The sequence below is a fragment of the Lygodium microphyllum genome, chromosome 1 (assembly GCF_053477565.2).
Source record: "Lygodium microphyllum isolate KBCC chromosome 1, Lygodium_microphyllum_v1.1.10, whole genome shotgun sequence".
Classification (NCBI taxonomy): Eukaryota; Viridiplantae; Streptophyta; class Polypodiopsida; order Schizaeales; family Lygodiaceae; genus Lygodium; species Lygodium microphyllum.
The window spans coordinates 161,167,840-161,194,699 of NC_141135.1; the positions used below are offsets into that span (position 1 = coordinate 161,167,840).

The 26,860-nt window shown below is 40.6% G+C and overlaps 1 protein-coding gene across 3 annotated transcripts in view; it reads right to left on the reverse strand.

Annotated features, from left to right (window-relative positions):
- Positions 1-25,833, reverse strand: part of LOC148041893 (histone deacetylase 5-like) — a 109,271-nt gene extending 83,438 nt beyond the window's left edge. For all 3 annotated transcript variants that reach the window (XR_015691720.1, XM_087683867.1, XM_087683873.1), the window contains exons 1-2: positions 25,499-25,833; positions 24,957-25,161 (exon numbers count right to left, since the gene is read on the reverse strand). Coding sequence is in view for 2 of the 3 variants with exons in the window: in XM_087683867.1 (XP_087539993.1) it covers positions 24,957-25,161; positions 25,499-25,644 (351 nt within the window). In the remaining variant the exon portion in view is untranslated. The remainder of the gene's footprint in view (positions 1-24,956; positions 25,162-25,498) is intronic.
- Between the last annotated feature and the right edge of the window lie 1,027 nt (positions 25,834-26,860).

Here is a 26,860-nt window from a genome sequence, read left to right on the forward strand (position 1 = left end):
CCAGATACCACTAACTACGTGTGCAGCATAACTTATAGCAACTTTTGCCTTTCACATCCCGTGATTTTCTCGAATCTTGGGCTCGTAAATTTACTCTAACCCCAATTACACCTCACATGTGCAACATTTACTTAACCATGTGGTTAAAAATTAATCCACATGTTAAGTGAGGTTTCAAAAATACATGTCCTCATGACAGCCCTTCTCCTTAAAATCATTACAATCGTCCTCGATTGCACTGTCAAATACATCAAAAGTAAAATAGTGGATTGAAATTTCCAAAAGGCATCATAGTTAACACAACATTACACACTATTGCTCAACCATTCCATATGCCCAACACATGCTGAAAATTACCAGCCAATCATAACATAACATAAGACTCACAAAGAATCTCAAAAACATTGCCAGATTATCATGTGATATGTCTATTTCTAATAAGCTTAACTCATCTGGTAAAACCAAACCATAGCATAGCATAAACGATGGCTAAAACATCAATGGAATCATAACATATGCCGTTGTCCTTGGAACCAGATGTGAACCATTGAAAGCTGAGGATAATCTGATCATAAACTGATCACTTGCTGATCTGAAAACTAATCACAAACTGCTGCAAATGTGACCCTAAACTAGTCACAAACTCATTGCAAAAAACTGATCAGCGATCAATGCAAAAGCTTATACAAAACCGATCCCAAAAGTGACCATAAACGGTTCTCAAGCTGCTCAAAAACTAAGCTGAAACTTATCAGAATTTTTGTCTCAAAATTGAGGCAAAATTCATACCAATTTAATCATAAGTTGATGCAAAGGTATAGTTCCAGTACCCGGGTAAAACCCATATTCATCTGCATACATCTCACATTGACTAGTATACTAAGTAGTGATCTCATGGAAAACATATTGTCAACGCAATACCTTCGATGCATGCTAAATACATCCGAGATCCACTACATACAAGAGTTGTCCATAACTGGACAAGTGAAAGTGCTACCTCCTGTTGCCTCCTCCTTGAGCATCAGGCAATACTCCAAACCCTTGCTCTGTTAAACCTGACGGAGCCCAAACTAAAGTCGGCTCTAACTGAAAGGCATCTAGGTAAAGTTGCAACAATTGAGAATGGTCTGCCAAGTCATCTCTTCCATCCATTTGGTATCCATTTGTGAATAATTTTGAAATTTCACCAGTATCTCCTAGAAACTTTACCTTTGACCTTTCTTTCCTTATGTATCAAAATCTACTCAGGTAACAAAATCTCATCCAGCTCCTCAACCTCATGCTAAATTTCAACAGACATATCCTCTGACACATCACCATGAAAAGGCCTCAACAAATTGACATGAAAGGCATTGTGTATCCGCCAATGTGGAGGTAATTTCAGCTGATATGCCACATTGCCAATCTTCTCCAACACCTAGAAGAGCCCATAGTATCTCATACTCAACTTCGAATACAATCTTTCTCTTCCTTTCATCTTTTTCAGCCTTGCCTTTTCAAAACGCAGCATTATATAATCACTCTCTGCAAACTGCAAAGCACATCTGCGGCGACAGCTGCCCTCTTTTGCTTTTCTTGTGATCTCTAAAGTACATATTTTATCATTGCGTAAGCTACATCCAAGTTTTCCACATAACGATCAACCTCAAAGATCTTATCCTTAGTTTACAGAATAGATAGTACTTTCTTGCCCACCCCAACTACCTCAAATGGAACTTTGCCTGTAGAACTATACATTGTGTTGTTGTGAGCAAACTCAACCAAGGGCAAATACTGCTCCCACTGTGTCTTGTGGTCTAAAACATAGCATCTCAAAAGATCTAACACTGTGGAATTTACTTCCTCAAACTAACCATCTATCTGCGGATAGAAGGATGATGAGAATTTAGCGATGTATCCATATTCTTAAATAGCCCCTTCCAAAATAAACTGGTCATCCGAGAATCTCGAGCACTAATTATCGACTCTGGCATACCATGAAATAGGCTTGTTTGCTAAATCTGCAAATGATAGTCCATATCCCATCATTCCCTGTAGGTATCTTAGGAAGCTCAAAAATAAAGTCTATTGCAATGCTCTATCAAGGCCTATATGAAATAGGCAAGGCTTAGAACAAAACTGGCACTATGCATTAGTTGTTGCATACCATAGGGATTTGTGCCATACATTCCCATATGTGGTCCTTGTCCAACCATAGCATGAAAAATCGTGCTTCTATCAAAATATCTTAGCTGCCCCATCATATTATGCATATCCGACTATCCAAAATCCATCGGATTGGCACTTCTGTGATGGCCTTGCATTTGCATTCCTTGCCCCGTAGATACCAACTGTTTCATTTCATTAGCATCTTTGGGAGCTTGGAGCTTCCCATTTCTAGCATGCTACCCGAGGCTGCTGTTAAACCCTAATTTCTACTACTATAGATGAAGATTTAGAGCATAGAAATCTGCAATTTCTCAGCCCCTGGTGATCTCAATGCTGTAATCTTCAAAGCAAGGCTGTAGAAAGGTTGGGAGATGAGAGAGAATACTGAGGAGAGAGAAAATTCAAACTTTCTTTGCAAAGAATTGAAGAAAATCTATCATTTACTGCTATTGCCCTGTCTCAACAGCTTATAGATGCAAAGAACTAAAGAAAATCAATCATTTACTATTGCCGCCCTATCTCAACAGCCTATAGTTGTTGTCACCTGCTGTTGATTGGTCTTCTCCTACCCCTAGCTGCCTCAGAAGGTCCTCCAATGGCTGCAAATCAAAGCAGTAGCATCTCATCCCTCTCTCTTGCACATTAAATACACTAAAATGTCTCTCTCCAACCTCGAAAAACGTTTTTTTATTCTTGCATGGGTATTTTTGACAAGTAGCAACCTTCCCAAATGGTTTTTCAAAGCATTATTCATAATTAAATATTAATTTTGTCTTTAAATTCTGAAATTTAATCTAATAATTATTTCGGTGTCTTGAAAAATAATTTGGCTAGCCAATGATTACATTGGCTAGGCAACTTCCATTCTTGAGTATCTTTGTGCCATCTTTGACCATCAGATTGACATTAGGTACCACTTATGGCCAAATGAATGACCTAGGCCAACAACTAACACCAGATACCACAAAGTGCCTACAAAATCAAAATCAAAACAGAGCTAGTGAATCCCATGGAGCCAAGCAGTCTACACTTAAACCTAGATGGCAGAAAGTATCTAAAAAGAATAGCCATTGTCAACATTGTCAAAAGGTTGGCCATTATAATGACGAGTGTCGATCTAAAGCAAGAGACGCACAACCCAAATCCAAGAATTAGACCCCCACACCCTAGTCAAGTAACCCCCAACAAGGGAAGTAGAGTGATAGCAACTCTCAACAAGGATAGTAGAGAGGCCAAACCCACACTCCCACCGATCTATCATCACAACTGGCGAACTACTCAACTCCAGAGGGTTTGTCTGATTGGTCCATAAAGGCCCACATCGGATGCGAGTCTCATTCACATTTGCGAGTTGCATCCTGACGAGATGCCTGCAGAGGCCCACTCGTCACAATCGAGCACATCAATATCTATTTGGCTTGTGGACAATGGAGCTACCCATCACATGACTCTTAGACCTGACATTTTTATTTCCCAAGCCCCTACAGCCGAGAGTGTTTGTGCAAGGAACAACTTCTTAATCACAATTCAAGCCCAGGATCGTGTCAGTTTTCCCACTGATTGGGTCCAAATCTTACTTCACTGAATGATACTATCATGTTCCCTAGCTTGGGATGAACTTACTGTCCATTCAACAGCTTTGCCAGTTGGGGTGAGCAGTTTTCTTCATAGCGACCACAATCGAGGTCCTACACTCTTAGACTAGTTTAGTAATTGCTCGAGCTAAGGCACAGACTAATGGCCTTTACCACATGACCCTCTTTCTTACGGAGCCGGCTGTCAATGATTCAGAGTTCCATCTGTAAACGCCCCGAACAACGTAGTATGCTTAACAATTATGATATTTGCTTGTTTTCGAGATTTAATATAAAAGAGAATGAACACTTAAAGCTGAAAATGAAAATTACTCACAAAATTACAGCCATGAAAATGTAAAAGTAATGGAGACAAGATTGAGGGTTGAAGATGGGCAACCCCCCCCGAAGGAATGTATTTCTGCTCAAACCAAGTCCCTTAGGGAAGAGCTCAGTTACAATCAACCTGAGAGTGAGAAGAAGTAATTCTCACTCTCACAAGATCATGCAAAGATGTACAAACACACATGCATTATCTATTATGCAAAGATAAGAACTGATTTCTTTGCAGTATGAGAGAAGAAAAAGGGGAATTCAGCCTTTCTCCATCGTTGATCAACAGTACATGGATAGAGCTTACTTCTTGTAGCTAAAATGGAAGAAAGAGCTCAAGAAGGAGGTGCTGTAATGAATTTACAGGCTTGCTGTCTTGTAAAACAACAGTGATAGAAGAGGGAATATGGAGGAATTTGATAATGGAGAAGTGGGGGATGATGATGGGGATGGATGGGGCCAGTTTCTGGCTATCTGTGGGTGCTGTACATGAGTTTACAGCAAAGAAAAATGATGTTGAATGAAGAAAAACGAGCTCTTATTTATAGGAGAGGGGAGAGCTAGTACAAAAGGGGAAAGTGGAGTAGCACAAGACAAGTGTCCAGCCACATGTCATGAGATGTGACAAGTGGTGGGACACTTGGAAACTTGTGTGACAAGTGTCTTGACACTTGTCTCTTCTCTATGGCCTTCTTTTTTGGGTTGAATACTGTCAAGAATAGAAACAACCAAATTTAGTAAGCACAGTCAGAATACAGAACTTACTATTTTTAGAATGACATCCCTATTTTTTAGGACTAGCATTTTTAGGCTAATTCGAGGCTCCTAAAATTTAGGGACCTCCTAAAATTTAGGGATCTCCTAAAATTTAGGGACCCCCCAATATGGGTATCATATAAAAGCTTTTTCCGTGTACATCGCAAAAATGGTATCCGAATATTCATGTGACTTTCCTATGCAAAGAAATGTGCATTTCAAGCTTTCAGCCCACACGTGCACATTATACAAGCATTTCATGATCATGCCATCTTGTTGATTGTAACTGTCTGTTCTGGTGGATCTAGCCCACACTTCAAGGCATCAATCATTTCTGTGTGCGAGTCTAACCCTGATATGCGTGAGTTCTAGTCACAGGCGCCCAATCGGGTCATATAGGTGGAAGTGTGAACTATCTTTTCTCTAACCCACCGTGTGGGTCCACCATAACCTGTGACCACTCATCAGTGGCCAGCTCCAATGCACTTTTCTTTATATCTAATTAGTGCAAAGGAAATAAATTTAATAAATCATTATATAGACAAATTAATGAAAAAGGATACAAATTCTGTTTCTATAGAGTTGTGACAGCCCTCTGGCTTTTATTCAGCTGTCCTCAGCTGAAAAGCTTCTTGATATTGTTGTAGAATATTTGGGTAATCCTTCATGAATTTTTCATCTACCCACTGTGCATCTGTTGTGGGTAGATTCTTGAATTTTAGCAAGAATTTTCGTGTCACAAGGCCACTTCTCGTGGTTCGATCCTTGAGAAACAAAATCTTTTCAGGTTCCAAGAGTTGCTCTGTTTCTTCAACTTCTGGGGGATCTTCAGTAATGGGTTCCTTTGGTTCTGGTCCTATGTAAGGTTTTAGCAAACTTACATGAAAAGCATTGTGTATTTTCCAATGAGTAGGAAGCTCAAGTCGATAAGAAACTTCATTTATTTTCTCAATCACTTTGAAGGGTCCAAAGTATCTATTGGAGAGCTTTGGAAAAGATGAATTTTGACCAGAACCTTGTTTGAGCCTGCTTTTATCAAACTTTAGAAGACATATTGACCTTTTTCAAAAGCCAAAGGTCTTCTTCGTTTATCTGCTTGCTTCTTTTGTCGCTCTTGGGCAACTTTGATAGTGGCTCGAACTTGATCCATTGCAGTTTTTAAATCTGAAGCAAACTCATCAGCAGCAAAAATCTTATCTTTAGTGCGAATAATTGGAGGAGGAATCACTTTACCCTGTACTATTTCATTTGGAGCTTTCCCTGTGGATGAGTGCACTGTATTGTTGTAAGCAAACTCCAATAATGGAAGATATTTCTCCCATTGTGACTTATGTTCACTAACATAAGCTTTCAACATATCCAAAAGAGTGAGATTCATCACCTCTGTTTGGCCGTTAGTTTGAGGATGAAAAGCTGAGGAGAACTTTAAAGTGGTTCCCAAATTCTCAAATAAAGCACGCCAAAAGTTACTTGTAAATTTGGAGTCTCTATCTGAAATGATCTCAGAAGGCATACCATGTAATCTGAAGATATGTTGAATGAAAAGTCTTGCAGCTTGTGCGGATTTCAATGTTTTATGACATGGAATAAAATGTGATTGTTTGCTGAATCTATCAATTATGACCCAAATCATATCATGACCTTGAGGTGTTCTTGGAATACCTGAGATGAAATCCATTGTGATAGATTCCCATGGATCTTTGGGCACTGGAAGAGGTTGCAACAATCCTGGAATCTTCTGCCTATCATATTTGGATTTTTGGCATACCAGACAAGCCTCAATGAAGTTATGTGTATCTTTTCGTAATGTTGGCCAATAAAAGTAGCGCTCAATTGCACTTAGAGTGGCTGCCCTCCCTCTATGCCCTGCATAAGGGGGTTCATGACTTTCTTTAAGCACCTTTTGTCGAACAGGAAGAGTGACACAAAGGCGATTGTTCATGAGAAGGTAACCGTCTTTGATGGAATAGTCTGGATGAGAACCTCCTTGCTGTAAATTTGACCAAATTGCTGCAAAATCAGTATCTTCATCATAAGTATTCTTCATCGTTTGAAAATCTTCATGATGAGCCACTGTAATAGTTGCAATGCGAGGCACTCTAGAAAGTGCATCAGCAACTACATTTTGTTTCCCTGGAGTATACATAATTTGAAAATGAAACATAGACAAGAAATTTTTCCATCTTGCATGTTTCTCCTGCAAATGCTTTTGAGTCTTGAAATACTTCAAGCTTTGATGATCGGTTTTAATAAGGAATTCATTGCCTAAAAGATAATGTTTCCATATCTTTAAAGCATGAACCACTGCTAAGAGCTCCTTTTCATAAATGTCATACCTTTTCTCTACATCATTTAGACGGCGGCTTTCAAAGGCTACGGCATGGCCTTCTTGATTTAGCACTGCACCAATACAATCACCGCAAGCATCTGCTTCCACCACAAATGGTTTTACCAGATCTGGAATGATAAGAACAGGTCCAGAAGTAAGAGTTGTTTTCAGCCTTGTGAAGGCTGCCTTCTCTTTTTCTTTCCATTGGAAAGAGATCTTCTTCTTTGTAAGGTCATGAAGTGGAGAAGCCATATGTGCAAAATGCTTGATGAAGCGGCGGTAATAAGAACATAAGCCAAGAAACGATCGCACCTCATGTACATCACGAAGATGAGGCCATTCTTGGATTATCCTGATCTTTTCAGGATCCATCTGAATCCCTTCAGAAGAGATGACATGCCCAAGGTAATTTATTTTATGCATGAAAAATTCACTCTTTTTACCATTTACCAAGAGTTGATTTTGTTGTAGTAATTGTAGAATAATTTCCAAGTGTTGATGATGCTCCTCTTCATTCTTGCTAAAGACAAGAATATCATCAAAGAAAGTACCGACATATTGTCGATGCTCTCTAAAGATGCGCTCCATCATTCGATTAAAGGTGGCTGGTGCATTGGTTAATCCGAAAGGAACCACCAAGAATTCATAAAGACCGTATGAAGTGCGGAAAGCAGTTTTGTGTACATCTTGTGGTATTACCCTAATTTGATGATAACCACTCTTTAGATCAATGCGGCTGAAAACCTTAGAGCCTCCTAGACGATCCAAAATGTCGTCAATTCTGGGAATAGGAAACCGATTCTTCACGGTGATTTTGTTGAGGGCTCGATAATCAATGCACATCCTGAATGTGCCATCTTTCTTTTGAACAAGAAGAACCGGTGAACAAAATGGTGAGCTACTTGGCCTAATTAGCCCACGGTTGAGTAGGTCTTCGACTTGCTTTCTGATTTCTTCTTGTTGAGGACGGCTCACACGGTATGGTGCTATATTAGGAGGAGAACTGCCCGGGATAATATCAATATGATGGTCTTCAGGCCTTTCTGGGGGAAGCTGATAAGGAAGATCTTCCGAAAAACAATCTTTATACTTTTCCAAGAGCTGAAGTTGCTCTTGGTTTTCAGCATTCATATTATCTTTTACATCAGTGACATAAAGCAGACAACATTGAACACAATCCTTAATTGCTCTAGAGACTTGCATATGGCTTACCATAGGTATGGTGTCTCCAGAAACTCCAGCTTGGATCTCGTACTTCTTGCCTTTGTTGGTGAGTTCTACCTTCTTTTTCTGAGAGAAGATGGTTGAATCTACTCTATGATTCCAGGGCATGCCAAGAATCACATTGCAACCATCAAGGTCTCCGATACAGAAGGTATCTTCGTCACTGTAGCCTTGAATTTGAAACTTGAGCTTGCCAATGTAGGGTATCAGTCTTCATTGTGTCACCTTCATCAGTATTTAAAGCTTGGCGAACTTCTGCCGGAGTGTCCATCTCTTCATTCTTTAATCCAAGCTCTTTAGCTAATTGCAAGGAAATAATATTTTCATTCGCCCCAAGATCTATCAAGAATAGTGCTTGCTTACCTTGCAACTGTCCCCAAGCTTTTAATAATTTGCGCGTCTCTGGAGTGTGAGATGTGTTTGCAACTACATCACTGATAGCATTGATTTTCACTGGCGACTTAGGCTTGTTGTCAGAAACCTTGCTTTGTCCCTTGTTTGGACATTGCTTTGCTATGTGGCCTGTTTGTCCACATTTAAAGCACTTCCCTTCTTTCATGAAGCGTTGCTTTTCTTCTTCGGAAAATTGCTTTGCTTGTGGATATAGATTGGAGCGAAATTGAGGAGCATTAGGAGGTGCATAGGGCTTCATCTTCTTTTGATTTGATGGTGGCTGCTTTTGCCACTGTTTTTGTCCTTCATTTGGGGCTGAATACTCCTCATCATCAGCTACTCTCTTCTTATCATTCTTTTGGAATGATTTGTTGCCATTGTGCTCCATTTCCCATGTCTCAGCATGGTCAATGAGTTCCCTGAGACTAGAACAATGATAATGATTAAGAGCAGTACGAAGTTTAAAATGCAAACCTCCTTGAAACTTCCTAAGCTTTTCCGAACTGCTGATCTTCTTGAAATGTTGGACCTTCAAAAGTAGCTCCCAAAATCTCTTGGTATAGTCACCAAGTGACTCATTTTTCCTTTGCCAAAGCCGATCCCATTCCATTTTTACATCTCTTTTGAAATGAACAGGAAGAAATTGGCTTTGTATCAGGCGAACAAAGGACCGCCATGATTTTGGGGCAGCATGATCATATTCCAACCCCGTCCACCAAGTATGGGCTAAGTCGGTTAAATGTAAAGCTACAAACTTAATCTTTTCTTTTTCTTTATACTTGTCACGACCATACAAAATTTGAAATTGACGAATAAACTTCAGAAGAAGATCAGGATTTCGGGAACCATCATACATAGTGAACTTGATCTTCTTTTCAAGTTGAGATAGTGACTTAGTCTTCTTCTTCTTCTTATGCCTTCGTCCATGCTCGGATCTTGAGGTTGAAGATGATGAAGTGCTTGATGGGGATGAAGATGGAGACGAGGGTGAAGAATGTCGATGTCTTTGACGATGATGAGGTCTTCCACGAGAAGGGTGTGACTCTTCATTACTAGAAGAGGATCCATTAGAATAGGCGCCAGATGACTTTGAAGAAGAGGATGAGCTTCGACGCGATCTCCTTCTTTGTCTTGAAGTAGAATGGGACTGCCTCTTAGAAGTAGTTGGACTTCTTGATCGGCTCCTTTCATTGGTATGGCTTTGTCTCCTTGAAGTAGATGGGCTTCTTTCCTTGAATTCTTTGGGATTCTCAACTTTTTCTAGTTTGAGAAGTTGCTCACGAATTTGCTGATTCTCCTCTCTAAGACTTTGAATGGCTTGAAGGATAGCACTCGATTGATCCATTGAGACTAAAGAAAAAAAATATGCTCAAGCACTCAATGCAAGGGCTGAAAGGGCTGAAAACAAACAAACTTATAGTTGTAAGCACTACTAGTGTTGGGGGTGAGGACCAAGCCAAAGCTCTGATACCACTGTAAACGCCCCGAACAACGTAGTATGCTTAACAATTATGATATTTGCTTGTTTTCGAGATTTAATATAAAAGAGAATGAACACTTAAAGCTGAAAATGAAAATTACTCACAAAATTACAGCCATGAAAATGTAAAAGTAATGGAGACAAGATTGAGGGTTGAAGATGGGCAACCCCCCCCGAAGGAATGTATTTCTGCTCAACCCAAGTCCCTTAGGGAAGAGCTCAGTTACAATCAACCTGAGAGTGAGAAGAAGTAATTCTCACTCTCACAAGATCATGCAAAGATGTACAAACACACATGCATTATCTATTATGCAATGATAAGAACTGATTTCTTTGCAGTATGAGAGAAGAAAAAGGGGAATTCAGCCTTTCTCCATCGTTGATCAACAGTACATGGATAGAGCTTACTTCTTGTAGCTAAAATGGAAGAAAGAGCTCAAGAAGGAGGTGCTGTAATGAATTTACAGGCTTGCTGTCTTGTAAAACAACAGTGATAGAAGAGGGAATATGGAGGAATTTGATAATGGAGAAGTGGGGGATGATGATGGGGATGGATGGGGCCAGTTTCTGGCTATCTGTGGGTGCTGTACATGAGTTTACAGCAAAGAAAAATGATGTTGAATGAAGAAAAACGAGCTCTTATTTATAGGAGAGGGGAGAGCTAGTACAAAAGGGGAAAGTGGAGTAGCACAAGACAAGTGTCCGGCCACATGTCATGAGATGTGACAAGTGGTGGGATACTTGGAAACTTGTGTGACAAGTGTCTTGACACTTGTCTCTTCTCTATGGCCTTCTTTTTTGGGTTGAATACTGTCAAGAATAGAAACAACCAAATTTAGTAAGCACAGTCAGAATACAGAACTTACTATTTTTAGAATGACATCCCTATTTTTTAGGACTAGCATTTTTAGGCTAATTCGAGGCTCCTAAAATTTAGGGACCCCCCAATATGGGTATCATATGAAAGCTTTTTCCGTGTACATCGCAAAAATGGTATCCGAATATTCATGTGACTTTCCTATGCAAAGAAATGTGCATTTCAAGCTTTCAGCCCACACATGCACATTATACAAGCATTTCATGATCATGCCATCTTGTTGATTGTAACTGTCTGTTCTGGTGGATCTAGCCCACACTTCAAGGCATCAATCCTTTCTGTGTGCGAGTCTAACCCTGATATGCGTGAGTTCTAGTCACAGGCGCCCAATCGGGTCATATAGGTGGAAGTGTGAACTATCTTTTCTCTAACCCACCGTGTGGGTCCACCATAACCTGTGACCACTCATCAGTGGCCAGCTCCAATGCACTTTTCTTTATATCTAATTAGTGCAAAGGAAATAAATTTAATAAATCATTATATAGACAAATTAATGAAAAAGGATACAAATTCTGTTTCTATAGAGTTGTGACACCATCCAAGCTTTTACCACTACATAGGAGCCCACGGCCTCTGAGCATCTTTGGCATTTTTGCTTGGGCTATCTTGGCTACGACTCTCTTTATGAGGTATCGCATCAAGGGATGGTTAAGGGCCTTCCTTGCCTAAAACTATCTCAAGAGGTCTGTAAAGCATGTCAACTAGATAAGCATCATCATACACCCTTTCCTCAGCAATCTCTCACTCATGCTATTCAAACCCTTAGGCTCATTCATGTAGATCTTTGTGATCCCACATCCACTACCACCTTAAATGGCACACTATACTTCTTCTCATAGTGGACGATTTCTCTAGATACATGTGGATGTACTTTCTCAAGCACAAGTCTGATGCCTTTACTTATTTCAATGCTCGGGTGCTACTGGTCCATAACCAAACTAGTCATCGTGGAGGTACTATGAGGAGTGATTCTCGTAGCGAGTTTACCTCCCACGAGTTTTCTCAGTTTCTACAGGAGCAAGGATTGCACACAACTCACCTCTACCAACTCCCCAACACAGAATGGAGTCATAGAGCGTAGGAACTGGACTATCCTAAATATGGCACACTTTATGATGTTCATGGCAAAGCTCCCTCAGCACCTTTGGATTGAAGTTGTTAATACTTCAGTATACATCCTCAATCAATGCCTTACTGCGGCAGTCCCTAGAAAGACTTCGTATGAGGCATTCTTTGGCTCTCGGCCTGTTATTTCTCAATTCAAAGTTTTTGATAGTCATACTTATACGCACACTCTTGATGACAAGATAGGAAAGCTCGCCCCTCTAGCAAATCTCTTGATTTTTGTGGGCTATATATCCAAAGCGAAAGCCTATTTTTTGTTCGATTCTTGAACGAACAAGATGATCATTCGAAGCGATGTCGTCTTTGATGAGAGGGACATTATGTAGTCCTCTACACTGGACTCTTTGTCCTCCCCTTCGATCACATCATTTGAGATCGTGCCTATTGAGTCAGGTCTACTACCCGCTCCTGACCTTCCTGCAAATACTTCAACTCCTAGGCCTCCTCTACGTTACCTCACTGATACCAGCAAAACGTGTGGGATTCGAGGATCCTTCCCCCAATCGTGCCTACTAAGCCGGGTCTACTACCCGATCCTAACCCTCCTGCAAATACTTCAACTCCCAGGTCTCCTCTACGAGACCCGTTACCTCACTGATACCAGCAAAACATGTGGGATTCGAGGATCCTTCCTCTGGATCTTACTCCAAACGGCCCTAGAAGGTCTGCTCAGCTCGCCCCTCATGCTTCATATGCATCGTTGTTTACAGTTGATTACATTGCACATTCTGAGCAAGAGACTCTGGAGGACCCCTTTGTGGCGTGAGGCCATGGAGAAGAAACTAGATAGTATAGATTGCAATGGAACTTGAACATTGGTAGATCGTTCTCGTCACAAGCCGGTCATCAAGACAAAGTGGATCTTTACGACCAATCTAGAGACTAACCGTACTTTGGACAAATACAAGGCTCACTTTGTAGTGCAAGGTTTCCGACAAAATCACCGCATTCACTATGAAGAAACCTTCACACCTAACACTCGGTTGAGATTCTTTCATCTATTGATTGCGCTCGTTGCTCACCATGGTTGGCCGATCTACCAAATATACATCAAAAGTGCCTTTCTGAATGGTTATTTGGAGGAGTAAAGACTGGGTACTTTGGACAAATATAAGGCTTGCCTTGTAGTCGAAGGTTTCTGATAAAAGCACGGCACTGACTATACGTGCAGTGAACCTTTATGGACAGCTCTAGTAGATGAAGTTTGAGCCGAAGCATTCTATTCGGTCATTTTTACTTCCTGTTACACAGGTACATGATCACCTTCACATGCAATCTACTCTTTTAGAGGCACATCTTGTGGCGATAGTACTCTACAAGCTTCCCTTGGAGTTCGATGGAGTGGCCAATGCTTGCTTTCAGGATGCAAACATCCTCAATACACGTGAGCTTTATCTACATGTCTTTCATGCTACTGGAGGATGAGGCATATTTGCGTCTATGGATAGGCTTTCATCTCACTATACAGGTTTTGATGAGGCTCTTGTAGCCTTAGAGATGGGTGAAAGGAAGAAAAAGTTGAAGGCCTAGTGTTATCACTATGGTAGGAAGGGACACTTCCGAAAGGACTATAAAGAGTTAGCAGCTTCTTGAAAGAAGGAGAAGAGGCAGCAAGATCTGGACAAACTTGCAGAGTCATTCTCTTCCTTAAACTTCGATTCAAATCTTTCAACCAAGGCGTGGAAGAAATCCTTGTCTTCAAATTGAGGGAAGGACTTGATTACCCCTTTCTTTATTGCTTTCTAGTACAGGTGATGTGTTCATTCCTCATGACTCTCCAATGCTAAAGAGGGAGTGTGAGAGAGTGAAGAGATGGGGTCCAATGTTGCATCCACTTCTAACACCCTCCACAACGGTAGCAATTGCCGCATTTTGATCACAATTGATTGACGTATAGCTTGTCACGTCATCATCAACGGCTATATTGATTACTTTCTCTCTCCTCTACACGTTTGACATTGATGGCATCATCATTTGTTGCACTTGTTGCTGTTCGACATCTTGGAGGCTATCTTGCTGCGATTTAGGATTCGTCAAGAGTACCACACACTCTCTAACTCATTATCTTTGTCTTGATTCTCAAAACACGAGAGTTCAGGGAACAATATTCATTTACTACATAGTGTATTCACTACACAAGCATTGTATTATTCAAATTTATTCATTTATGATTTTCATTGTCTTCATTGTCTTTGAGTTACCCTAACTGTGTTCTATTGAGTTTATGCCTTGTCATATACTTTCAATTGTGTTACTGCATTAGGTTATTTGTTTTACATGGTATCAGAGCTAAGTACTCTCAAAGAACACTTGGCCTTGATCTGAAATTTCCTTGCACAAGTCAGAACCACAAATGGAAAGATGACTTTGAATACATCCTCACGACATCACGATGCTCCTGAGCCTAGCACATTGAGATTCAAGCCAGAGTGGGTCACACAGCCTACTTCGCAAAGAGCTGGCATAGCCAAAGAGTCATTGGACTACTATGAAGTCCCTTGATCTTATGAGATTACACGAGCTGAGTATGATCTCATCTTAATGCATCGAGCTCAACAGTAGGTTGAAGGTAAATTTGAGTTTTCCCCTTTAGATTTGGTGCACCGGTCTAATGATTTTACAATAAGGATGAAGGCATAGAGTACAAACCTTCCATCTCTCTACCACCTTCATGACCATCTGTAGCTCTTTCATCTCTTCCATACACATCTCCACCTTCATACACATCTCCACCTTCATTTACTCCTCTGTCAAGTATGCAAAACAACACTTCTCAATCTTTTGAATTTGCTCTCTTTTTTGCAAGATATAGGTGACGCTCAGGATGAAGGAACTCTTCAAACCAAGTATTGATTCAAAGCCTTGAAGAGCATAGATTTCTCCATTTGAACTCAAGAAAAGATAAGCAAAAGTTGCTAGATTCATTGGTGTGTGCTTCTTCTCAATCTTTTCCTTCCACTTTTGCTTCTCATGGTTAATTTGATTTTGGTGAATCATCATTCGCATTTAATGGGCAAAGGGAACCTAACTCATTTCTCATTACTACATCAATTACAAATCCATTCAACCTCCCACTATCTCTCCCTCATCTTTCATTGCACACTTCATTCAGCCTCCAATAAGTACACCTCATTACACTACACACACCACATCGGGGGGTTGCTTACACTTAGGCACTGCCTTTAGGACCTCTTCACTTATCTAGACAGTGTATCGGTGATGGAGGGTCAATCTTCCATACACACATATTCAAGCTATCCACGTAGGGGCTAGCTTCGAGTGTGGAGCATTTGGTACCACAGTTTGCCTCTATTGCTTTACCCAGTGGACCACATGCTCATTTTATAGTGCCCTAGATGGCATTTGGATAGCCCTTATGTGTCCCAATGGGTCCATCTTGAGCAGCCCTTATGGAAACATTCATGTTCCAGTATTTATGCATCAATCGGATACCCATAGCCTATTCTTATCTACCCACCTCCTCCTATTTATTTTTACCTCCTCTACCTCTATTATCATACACAACATTATCCATACCATATTCTCAGATACCTCATGGTTCTTTGTCCTCATCAGCAAGTATGCATTTATTGATAAGACTCGTTTTAATGGGTCTAGCTATACTACTTGGTGAAATCTAATGAGATATCCTTAGACTCACAAAACCTATTCGATATTGTGCAAGGGTTTAGAATCCCAACTTGATCCCACACTTGTTGCATACGAGGTTACCTACTCATGGAAGGCTAGAAATGCCTCTACTATTGTTGAGCTGATGTAGAGCCCATTGGATGAGTTTGATTCTCAGCTTCAGTACTTTGACTTAGCGTCCGAGCGTTGGGAACCCTTGATTGACTGCTATGCAGGTCGGGATAGGACCTTTGCATAAACTTGGACCATGAGCTTCAAAACTTCAAATTTGTTGTTGGGGATGATTTGAAGGTTAAGTTGACACAATATTAGTGACTTCTCTTTGAATTCTCCACTATAGGGGCTTCTAAGTCCCTTGATGATCAACTTACATTGTTTCTAAACAAGCTCCTAAGGAAGTATTTCAATTTTGTGTAGGAGGTGATCTCACAACCCACTATGCCCACGTTCTATAAAATTGAGTGTTAGCTACTGCATTATGCTCAACTATTCGATTAATTTCATGGGGCATCTCCTGTACACGGGACTCTTGTTGCTTATTTCCCAAAGGGATAGCAATAGAAAGACAAGAAAACTCAAAATTCCACTCAAACTTAAAATCAATCTAGTGAAATCTAGGGAAACACCTAGTCGTCTCAAACTTGGGTGGTAAAATATATCAAAGAAAAATTGATATTGATATTGTCAACATTGTCAAAAGACTGGTCATTTTTAATGATGAGTGTCCATCAAAGGCTCGAGGCACACAGTCAAAACTCAAGTTCTAGACCCTAGCCCCCTAGTTGGGCAACCCCAAACAGGGAAGGTAGGCTAGTAACAACGAATCTCACAAGCAATGGAGATGCCAAACTCACAATGCCACTGGTTAGCTATCACAATTGACAATGCTTTCAATACCAAAGTGCTTGTTTGATTGGTCTGCATAGGCCCACATTGTCTCCATAGAGACATTTAAGGATACAAGTCTCGTCCACATCTGTGAATTACCTCCAACGAGGTGACTGCAGAGGCCCACTCATCACAATCGAGTACTTCAACTACTCGGATTGTGGACAATGAAGCTACTTATCGTATGACCCCCATGGAGGACATTTTTATCTCTCAAGCCCCTACAATCGAGAGAGCCCAAGTTGGGAATAACTTCTCAGTCAAGATTCCATGGAAGGGCAAGAAAACTCAAAATTCCACTCGGTCTCAACATCAATCTAGTGAGGCCCAGGGAAACACCTAGTTGTCTCCCAAACTCCAGTGGCAGAATATATCAAAGCAAAAATGGTATTGTTAACATTACAAAAGGCTGGCCATTTTGATGACGAGTGTTAATCAAAGACTTGAGGTACACAGCGAAAACTAAAGTCCTAGACCCCAGCCCCCTAGTTGGGCAACCCCCAATAGGGGGAGGCAAGGTGGTGAAAATGAATTTCAGGGGCAATGGAGGGGTCAAACTCATGTTGCCACCAGTCAGTCATCATAGTCCACAATGTTTTCAACGCTAGAGGGCTTGTCTAACTGGTTTATAGAGGCCCACCTCGTCTCCATAGAGACATTTAAAAATGCAAGTCTTGTGCACGTGTGAATTGCCTTCGAGAGCTGATTGTAGAGGTCCACTCGTCACAATCGAGTACTTCAGCTACTTCTTGAATTGTGGACAGTGGAGCTGCTTCTTAGATTATGCATAGTGGAGCTGCTCATCATATGATTCCCATAGAAGACATTTTTATCTCTCAAGCCCCTATTGTGAAGAAATGCTCTAAACACAAAAAGGACATTTTTATCTCTCAAGCCCCTATTGTGAAGAAATGTTCTAAATGCAAAAAGCACGAAATCAATTGTACGACAAAGCACAGACTAATAAACTCAAAACATAGTTAGGGTTAGGGTTAGGAAAACTCAAAGACAGTAAACACAATGAATAATAAATATACAATGCTCATGCAGCAAACACACTATGCAGTGAATACTGAACCTTGAACTCTCGTATCTCTAGGATTCTAAGGTAGAGATTATGAGCTATAGAGTGTATCGTACTCCGAATGGATCGCAAATCGCAGCAAAGGCAGCTTCAGAATATCGAACATCAACAAATGCAACCAAGGAAGGGTAGATCTGATGCAAACAACAATGCAGGAGAGAGAAAGACTAAAAGCGAATATACTTGAGAGAGAAAATCAACACAATAGTTGTGTTAGGCGCAAACGCAACAAATAGTGGTAAAAGAATGTCAAGGCGGTAGCCAAAAAACCGAAACGTAGTATTCAAAGGAGAGAGAAGATAATGGCAATAGCTACTGGCTGATGGTGATTGCAATCAATTGATGATGATTGCTGCAAACTGTAGGCGGCAGCAACTAACTGTAGGTGACAACTCTTGGAACCTGGCAACACTTGCAAATACATGAGAAAGATTGGAATCAGACACTAGATGGTAGCAGGTGATTGGTGGAAGCTTTGACAACGATGTTCTCTGCAAACAAGATATAAGTAGTAGAGTTATGGCTCCTAAAACCTACAAAAACGAGATTGAGGAGGAGTGGTCGATTGCACGCATATTTATAGAAAGTTTGGGACACCCAAATTAGGGTTTTGCATGTGGGATACAATACCTCTCTAGGATCGTGTTTCTTTTTAAAATAAGAGACTTTTTAATTAATTAAGCATGTTTTGGGATTGTTTAACTCAAACTAATGTATTTTTATCTCAATACTCTCACTTAGGTCCAAAAGTGAGCCATGAGAAATAGGCCTTTGAGATATACATTTTCTTCTACCCTAAGGTGTCCCACCCCAAAACAGCTAGGGCATCGAGCGAAGAATGCACGTCGGCTACCCAATGACCTACCAAGACTACAAAGGCGATGGTTACCTCACCAAGGGAGCCTAAGTGATCACCCAGAGAAGCCAAGGTATCGGACCAAGGGTGCACATTGGTTGCCGAGAGGCCTACCAAGTCTTCCCAAAGGCAAGTGGAATCAGCAATGGACTTTTGTTTGTGTTTTATTTTTTATTTTTTTAAGATTTTTTTTAGGGCTTTTTGTGTGATTTGTCAAAAGATTTAGCATTAAGTGATGGTTCCAAATTATTTTTCATCCCATTGAGTCACTATGTCTCGAAGTACACGAAAATAAGAATGGATGGCTCCACTTCCTCCATACAATAAGCAAAACAATCCCGCACACTACTAGGATAAGTGTTTAGAGATTCCTAAGTGTATATATATGTGTAATCGTATGGAGAATATATGGAGAGAAAGGTAAGATAGGCAAGCAAGCAAGATAAGCAAAGCCAACATACCATAGGAAAAAAGTACCTTCGTAGATTCCCATGTGTAATGCCGCGATTTTAGTATATTCAGAGTCAATCATTCCAAGGGTGATTGAAAATGAATAAATACGCATCATATGCATGTTTACATGAACAAAATGTTGATGCATGGGATAATCCAAAGAAGGATATAAATATTCATACTCATGTAGAATGCAATACAACAATGCCACTTGGATAGTATTCTCATAGGAAAATTGTTTATGAAGTTACAAATGTTCAAAATATATAAGAAATAAATATTTAAAAATAAAAATCTGTAAACATTATCAATGTCAATATTAAGATAAGAAAACCACCCCCTCTCAAACTGAAAGGAAAGTAAGTGGGAAGCATCCTCTTTCCATCAATTTAAAAAAGTAGAGGAGAGTGTACCCATGCCGATCCGCAATAGAAGATATTATTGAATTGGTCGATTGATCGCCTTGATCAAACTATTTGCAAAATTATCGCTTGACGTCACAGACTCTAGGCGAGTAGTGTCTGGCTCAACTTGCTCTCTGATGAAGTGATAGTAAACTACCACATGCCGTGTTTCAGGGGAGATCATAGGATTGCCCCCAAGGACAATGATACTCTAGTTGTCGCAGTAGACAACTGTAGGCGACTCGCAAGATAATTGAAGTGCAGCCAGTAAGTTTCTCAAATAGATGGCCTCCGTAGTGCCATCGAAGATAACCTAATACTCCGCCTCGGCCATGGAAGCCGTCATTGTCTTTTACTTATGGTTGGCCCAAGAGATGGGTGTCGTGCCCAAGGTGTAGAGGTAACCGCCATGAGAACATTTGGTGTCAGGATCTCCTGCCTAAACAGAATCAGTATACCCTTGCAAGCATAAACCATGTCCATAAGCTAGTCAAGATTATAGATACAACTTAAATATCTTAATACACGAAGACAAGCAACCCAATGAGACATTCTAGATACATTAAAATGTTGACTAAGCAAAATAACTAAGAATGCAAGATCTGATCTAGTATGAATCAATCAAAGTAATTTCCCTTCAACAAAATGATAGGTATAAGCATCAAAAGGCAAACCCAAGGTATACTTGTGTAGATGGACAGTGGAATCTAGAGGCGTGGCCATTAGTTGTGTTTGATCGATGCAATACTGTTTCACCAGCTAAGGGGGTACTTTTACTGTGATAGAAAGATACTTTCCTCATATCTAACAATCTTTATTCGCAAGAAATAAGACAACAATCCTAACTAAGTCTATTATCTTGAAGGTAGCGCAAAGTTATGCCTTAATTTCTATGAGAGCTGCAAAATCTGAGCCAGTGAGTAGGATATCATCAACATATAGCAAGACATAGTTAACCCCTACGCTACTGGTGCATATATATAGATGTGGATCGTAGGGGATAGAATGGTATCCATAAGTTCGTTGTAAGAACTTGTCTATCTTGTGGTAACAAGACCTTAACACTCGTTTCAACCCATAAAGAGCTTTCTACAAGTGAAATACCTTATCAGCCCGATTAGCGGAAGAAAAGTCGAGAGGCTGCTCCACATAGACTTCCTCCTTCAAATATTAGAGGAAGAAAAGTCGAGAGGCTGCTCCACAAAGACTTTCTCCTTCAACCCATAAAGAGCTTTCTACAAGTGAAATACCTTATCAGCCCCATTAGCGGAAGAAAAGTCGAGAGGCTACTCCACATAGACTTCCTCCTTCAAATAACCATTCTGAAAGGCACTTTTGACATCCATTTGATAGATCGGCCAATGTGTGCAGCGATCACAACCAACAAACAAAAGGATGTCAACCGAGTGGTAGGTGTGAAAGTTTCTTCATAGGAAGGTGTCTCGTACAATAGCTAAAGCTTTGGCCATGCTTCTGGAGCACAGCTTTCTCATAACTGTCCTCATTAAAATCTTTTGCAACTGGAAAAGGACACTAAGGATATAGAATTAGCTCCACAAGCAATGTACCATAACTACTTTTGCATGAACTAAGCTTTCAAAACAGCACTCCAAGTTAGATAGTCAAGGCTACGCCTTTCTTCTCGGATAGGGTGGTTTAACCTGATTAAGCACTTAATTACAGCAATTAGCAAATGAACATAAACTGAAATGCTCACTTTACCTTCATAAACTTGGACAGTGGACACCCTGTTGGCCCTAAAACTAGCGCCCCTTTCGGTATTTCTTTAATTTCAATTGCTGATGGATAAATTGCAAGCCGAGATTTCACAATCTCCTTGGCTGATTCAAAAGCCCCTTGCTGTTCCAATAATCAGCAAAGCATTCGGGCAAATCGCCCCTTGATTTTCACCCAGGACTTGCTCTAATGGAACCCCAGCTGGTCAAATGCTGCCCCAAATTCACAATAGATCTAATGCAACCCCAACTGGTCAAATGCTGCCCCAAATTCACAATAGATGGACTGGCGTCTGAAATCCTCACAATTCCATGAATTTCCGATGCTGATTTCAGTGTACAATGCCTTTGACTGATGGCACGAGCCCCAAGATGGCTACTAAACCCTAATTACTGCTGTAATTTAGGGTTTACAGCGGTAAACTCTCTGCTGTCCACCAAAATTGGTTGTACTCTGCTACCCATGGCTGAGAATTGCTGAGAATACTTAAGCATAGACTGGAGGAGATGAGAGAATGTTGTAGAAAGAGAGAAAGTCAGCTGAAATGTATATTCAGATTCATAGCTCTGATGACAAATCTGATGGCACCAATAGCTTCAAAAGGAGGGTAAAACACTAGCTTAGCTCTAGCGAGCCCTCCTCTCCTGCCACCGCCTCTCTTGAGGCGAAAGAGAAAACCTGTTGCCCCCTGTCCTGTCGCGGCACGCGAAAAACCGTCGTCGCCTCTCTGAGTCAAATCAGATCACCTCCTCTCCCTCCACCAAGCTCCAAATGGCTGCCATTCAACTTCCACCACCCTCCAACAGCCTTGTCCCTAGTTGCATGGAAAAGTTTTGCCAAGTGGCAGCCTTCCTAATGCATTTTCAGCCATTAAATTAATTTTTCAGAATTAATTAATTCTGAAAATTAATTTCAGCCCTTTTGACCCTACCCAAAATTAAACATGCCCGGAATGAAATTGGCTAGGCCATTTGCATCTTGGAGTGGTTCCAAACTCTGTTGACCCTTAGACTAGCATTAATTAATTCCCTAGTGTCACCACTGATACTTAATGGCCAAACAATTGTCCTAGGGTCCAACCTGGCACCAACTGACCACCAAAATCCAGTTGGCATAACTTAACACAACTTTTGCCTTTAACACCCACTGCATCCTCGAGGTCCTTGACCCGTTTCCATGAAATAACTGCCATGGCCCATGTGCATCACATGTACTAAACAACCTTGCACATTTGATTAGTAACTTAATCAAATGTTACTAGCAAGATTAAAGCATCTCAAAATTTCACATCCGCGTGACACCATGTAGCTTATCATTAATAGAAGTGTATGAAAGAGCCCTCCGGAGAGGATAGGAAGAGAACATAGAGGATAGAAAGTGGAGAGAAAGAGAAAAAAAAACAATCAAACCAACAACAAAGACTACATAAAATGAGAGTTTACGCGCAGTATTCACAAGCTGATGACACAAAATTGACTACATAAAATGAAAAAAAGCCACAAACACTATCGGAAGGCAACAAATGCTGGCACCCCAATCTCCAAGAGCAGAAGACACAACAACTGCAAGTAAAAACACAGGTTAGACAGCATTAAATGCAAGCTACTTGTTAGGACCTGCATTAAACGCAACAAACAATGAAACACAGGCAGCTAGAGCAAAATTGCAAGCTCCAAAGGGTGGCAGACAAGGCGATGGCAACAAGCAACAATCACCTGATCAACAAGAAGTAGGGGAAGTCCTAAAATCAGCAGGAATACACGTCCTAAAATATGATATCATGTCAAAAGTGGATGCAGCAGTGGAAGTATGTATGCTAAAATAGATGATTAAACACAAGACTGAGAGAAAAAAAAGAACGCTGCAAACAAAGAGAACTTAGAAAAAGACTCAAGAAATGGAATCCATATACCAAGACATGAGACAATACAGAACCAATGTGAGACACTAGCTGTAAAGGCACCTTCTCTCTCTAGAAAGGACCTGTGAATGACAGATGAATGATCATGACTGTGGAGGAGCAACTTGAATAAATAGACCAAAAGAATGCTATAATGCTAGTCAGCCAACACAAAATCTTAACATAGCCATCATAAATAGCCAAATAAAAGGCCTAGATAATTAGGAAAATGTACTGATGCCCTAACCCACTAAATCACATGCACAGACTCCGCCATGAACTGACATATCTGCTAACAAAGGGCAAGGCAACAAGGCAATAGCCAACAAGTCCAAACATAGCAAATGTTGCCACGTGGCAACTAGAGACAACAAAGAGAGTGAGCAACAGTTGTCAAGGCTGGACAACAACAATAGATGGTGTAGATTGCACAATGAAGGCTGGAAAAAGGTGCCAAATGAATGTAGACAATGTCAGGCAACCTTGACTAAGATGTCCTCTGTGAATGGGGTGTGGGAAACAAAGCTAAGGAACTTGAAACCTACAAAAACGAGATTTAGAATAAATGGAGGAGAGCATGCCTATTTATAGAAAGTTTCGGGTCCTTGACAATCTAGAATCTCTCCCCATTTTAACTCTCTCGAACCGCTCCCTGTTATAGGATTTTTTAATAACTAGACAAAAACCTAAAAAACTGGCAAATTGAATACTAGTGGAGCCATAAATGCTAGCCAGCCATAGCAAAAAAAACCAAATAATCAAAGAAGATGCTGATCACTATGATCAAACTAGTTGCCCTACTATTAGCAACGTGAACACAACCTCCAACCACTGAGAAAGAAATGCACTGAGCTTTGGATAACTGGAACAACCAATATAAACACACTCAAATCGACTAAAAAAGAAAATGAGCATACTTTAGAAAGAGTAGTCTCCTTCGTCAAAATACATGAAATGACAAACAAACAAAATTTCAAAGCTCCTAATGTCCCTATCTCACTCAGACTAAGGTTTAACATGTGGGAGATGATTGTGCATGACACAAATGACTACTAACATAAACATCATGCAACAACGCTAAGGATGGTATTAGAACACAACCTATCCATATAATATCATTTCAAAATGATGCAATGTGGAAGCAAAGAAGCAAGATTAATGAGCATATAAGAAAGACAACAACACGAATGAATAACTACAAAGCTCCACAAAATACATAGCATGGAATCCACTAGTGTGCACCATGATAAAATAGGATCTCCATCACTATAGTGAAAAGGAGCAACATTATCATCCAAAGTCTCCATAGTGAGATGCCAAAGTATAAGGACCTAGTACTAGTATACATATGTCAAACTCAACTAAGTTCCCCATATGAAGAATCAAAACTGGTCCAACTAGTGTGAGCACATTTAAGGTGCCGAGTTAGCCACTGACACATGGATCAAGTTAGTTGTTTCACTCCACTTACATATACTGGAAGGTTTCTACAGCCTACACATCTTGTTTTCCGGGAATCAAGCTCTACCAGGTTCTATTTTACTGCTTGTAGCTGTGTGGCTTTTTAGGTTGGTTGCTTAGCTGTGCATATGGATTTTGTTCACTAGCCAAATGACCTCTTGTACATCTGACTGTGCTTGAATTCATCAACGTTTACTCATGCACATACACATGCAGCATGCATAATGTGTGGGTCTAACTAGTTACTGATACTGGAGGACAAGAACAGGTGCTGGAAAATAACCTCTACAACTGAGCCAGCTGCAAGTAACGCTGATTCAGAAGAGCCCTCGTTGAAGTATATTGAGTTATAGAGCCTAGCCAGAGCTTTCCGTCCTTGCTTTCCATAAGCTGCACTACTAGCATCCCGCATCAACTTAATATGGCCCTTGGTGTGCACACTTGCGAGTTCATCATCTGTAGCTTCTCTTGCCTCCACGGGCACGCATCTGCAAAAGAAGGTTCGGATTTTAGAAAATAATTTCAGATAGGTAGTGTAATTTTTTAATGGTTATGGCGTAATTCATGAATCTATGGTATCTGATGAAGGAAGATGCTTGGGAGGGTTCAACAAGGCATAAAGCAGAGAATGACAAGTAGACAATTGGACTGCATTGGCTGACTAACCCTGCGATTGCCTGAATAGACTGGTTGATTCTCGGATTGGACTTCAAGTATTTACTGAAAGCGTGTGTTTGGCAAAACACACACACGCACACACACACACACACTCTCTCTCTCTCTCTCTCTCTCTCTCTCTCTCTCTCTCTGTGTCTCTGTGGATACCTTTGGAAGATGCCAGCGGACTTAAGGCGTTCGGCGATCGACAGGATACGTTGCGGCGTCTCCGGGTGGTAGAGATCGAAGGGGTCCGCATGAGCGCACATGCGTTCGTCGTATACCAGCCCCACCTTTCTCTTCCCACCTTCCATCCTGTCGTTCTCTTCACCCGCTCGTCTATGCCGCTGTGAAGCAAATTGGCGCGGTGCACAACACTAGCCTGCTTGGATGTCTTAAAAGAGGACAAGCGCCGCAGCAGGATTCTCTTCCTGCTTTACTCTTTTTCATCATCCTGAGTCTGCAGAGTCTGACTTGTAGTTGAGAAAAACATTCCTCTTTCTTAGGCGTGCCCAACGGGTATCTGCAGTGAGCCTATAGGCTATATAACCTTTTTGGCCTGCTCCCTTAAGGGGGAGGTTCTATAGCATCTCCGAATGCGGGCCATGATCACTCTTTGTAAACTATATCAAAATTTTCCACAAACTATGAGAGCATTCACCGACACCACTGCCTTGTGCATGTATTGCCCTCTTGTTTTGAGATTCACACAAAAAACTACGCCTTGCTTTGCGAACTATTCCTCTTTAGGGCACTATTTTGTAGAAATTCAGAGTTTCTAGATTATTAATAAACTAGTAAAATGTGTATCTGTGAAACGCTTCTACGATTGGTGTCTATTGTACCCTTTGCACTTGAGGTATGATAACGAAAACGAGTAACTACTACTGCATTTATGCATTCTAGCTCCTCAGATGCACATGTTGATGAACCATTCTCATAGGTCATTTTGCAATAAAAATTTATTTTTCACATTGCTTGTCTTGTCATGGTTAACCAATTGTCTGAGCTTACAAAGAATTTTGCCTTCATTTGTACACTCTAACATGTAAACCAAAAAGTGAAATCCACGTGGGATTTTCATGATGCATTTTCATTGTCACACCTCATGTGCATAATATTTTAGAACTAATTTTCCATGTTTATGGCAATGCTTTTCCTGTGTGATATTACTATTGTTTGTGAGTGATAATTATTCTTCTTTTCTTTGTTTATTCTATTCCTTCTCTAGCTTCACTTGTTGGACATTCATGCTATTTGTTGATGATAACAAGTATCTCTTCAAATTTTGGAGAGTTAAATGAGAGGAAGCAAACATGTGTCCAAGTGTTTGAAGGGAAAGAGAAGCCACATGGTGGAAAGCACTCTATTTGGCCTTAACATACATGCAAGCAAAAAGAGGAGGGGACAAGCTGAAGCACTCATCTCCCCTAAAACAGTGATTTGGATTTTATCCTACTACATAAGCAATCATGATTGGTCAGCTTTAGTCGTAAAAAGCAACCCAACTAATCAGGTCCAACCATCCTT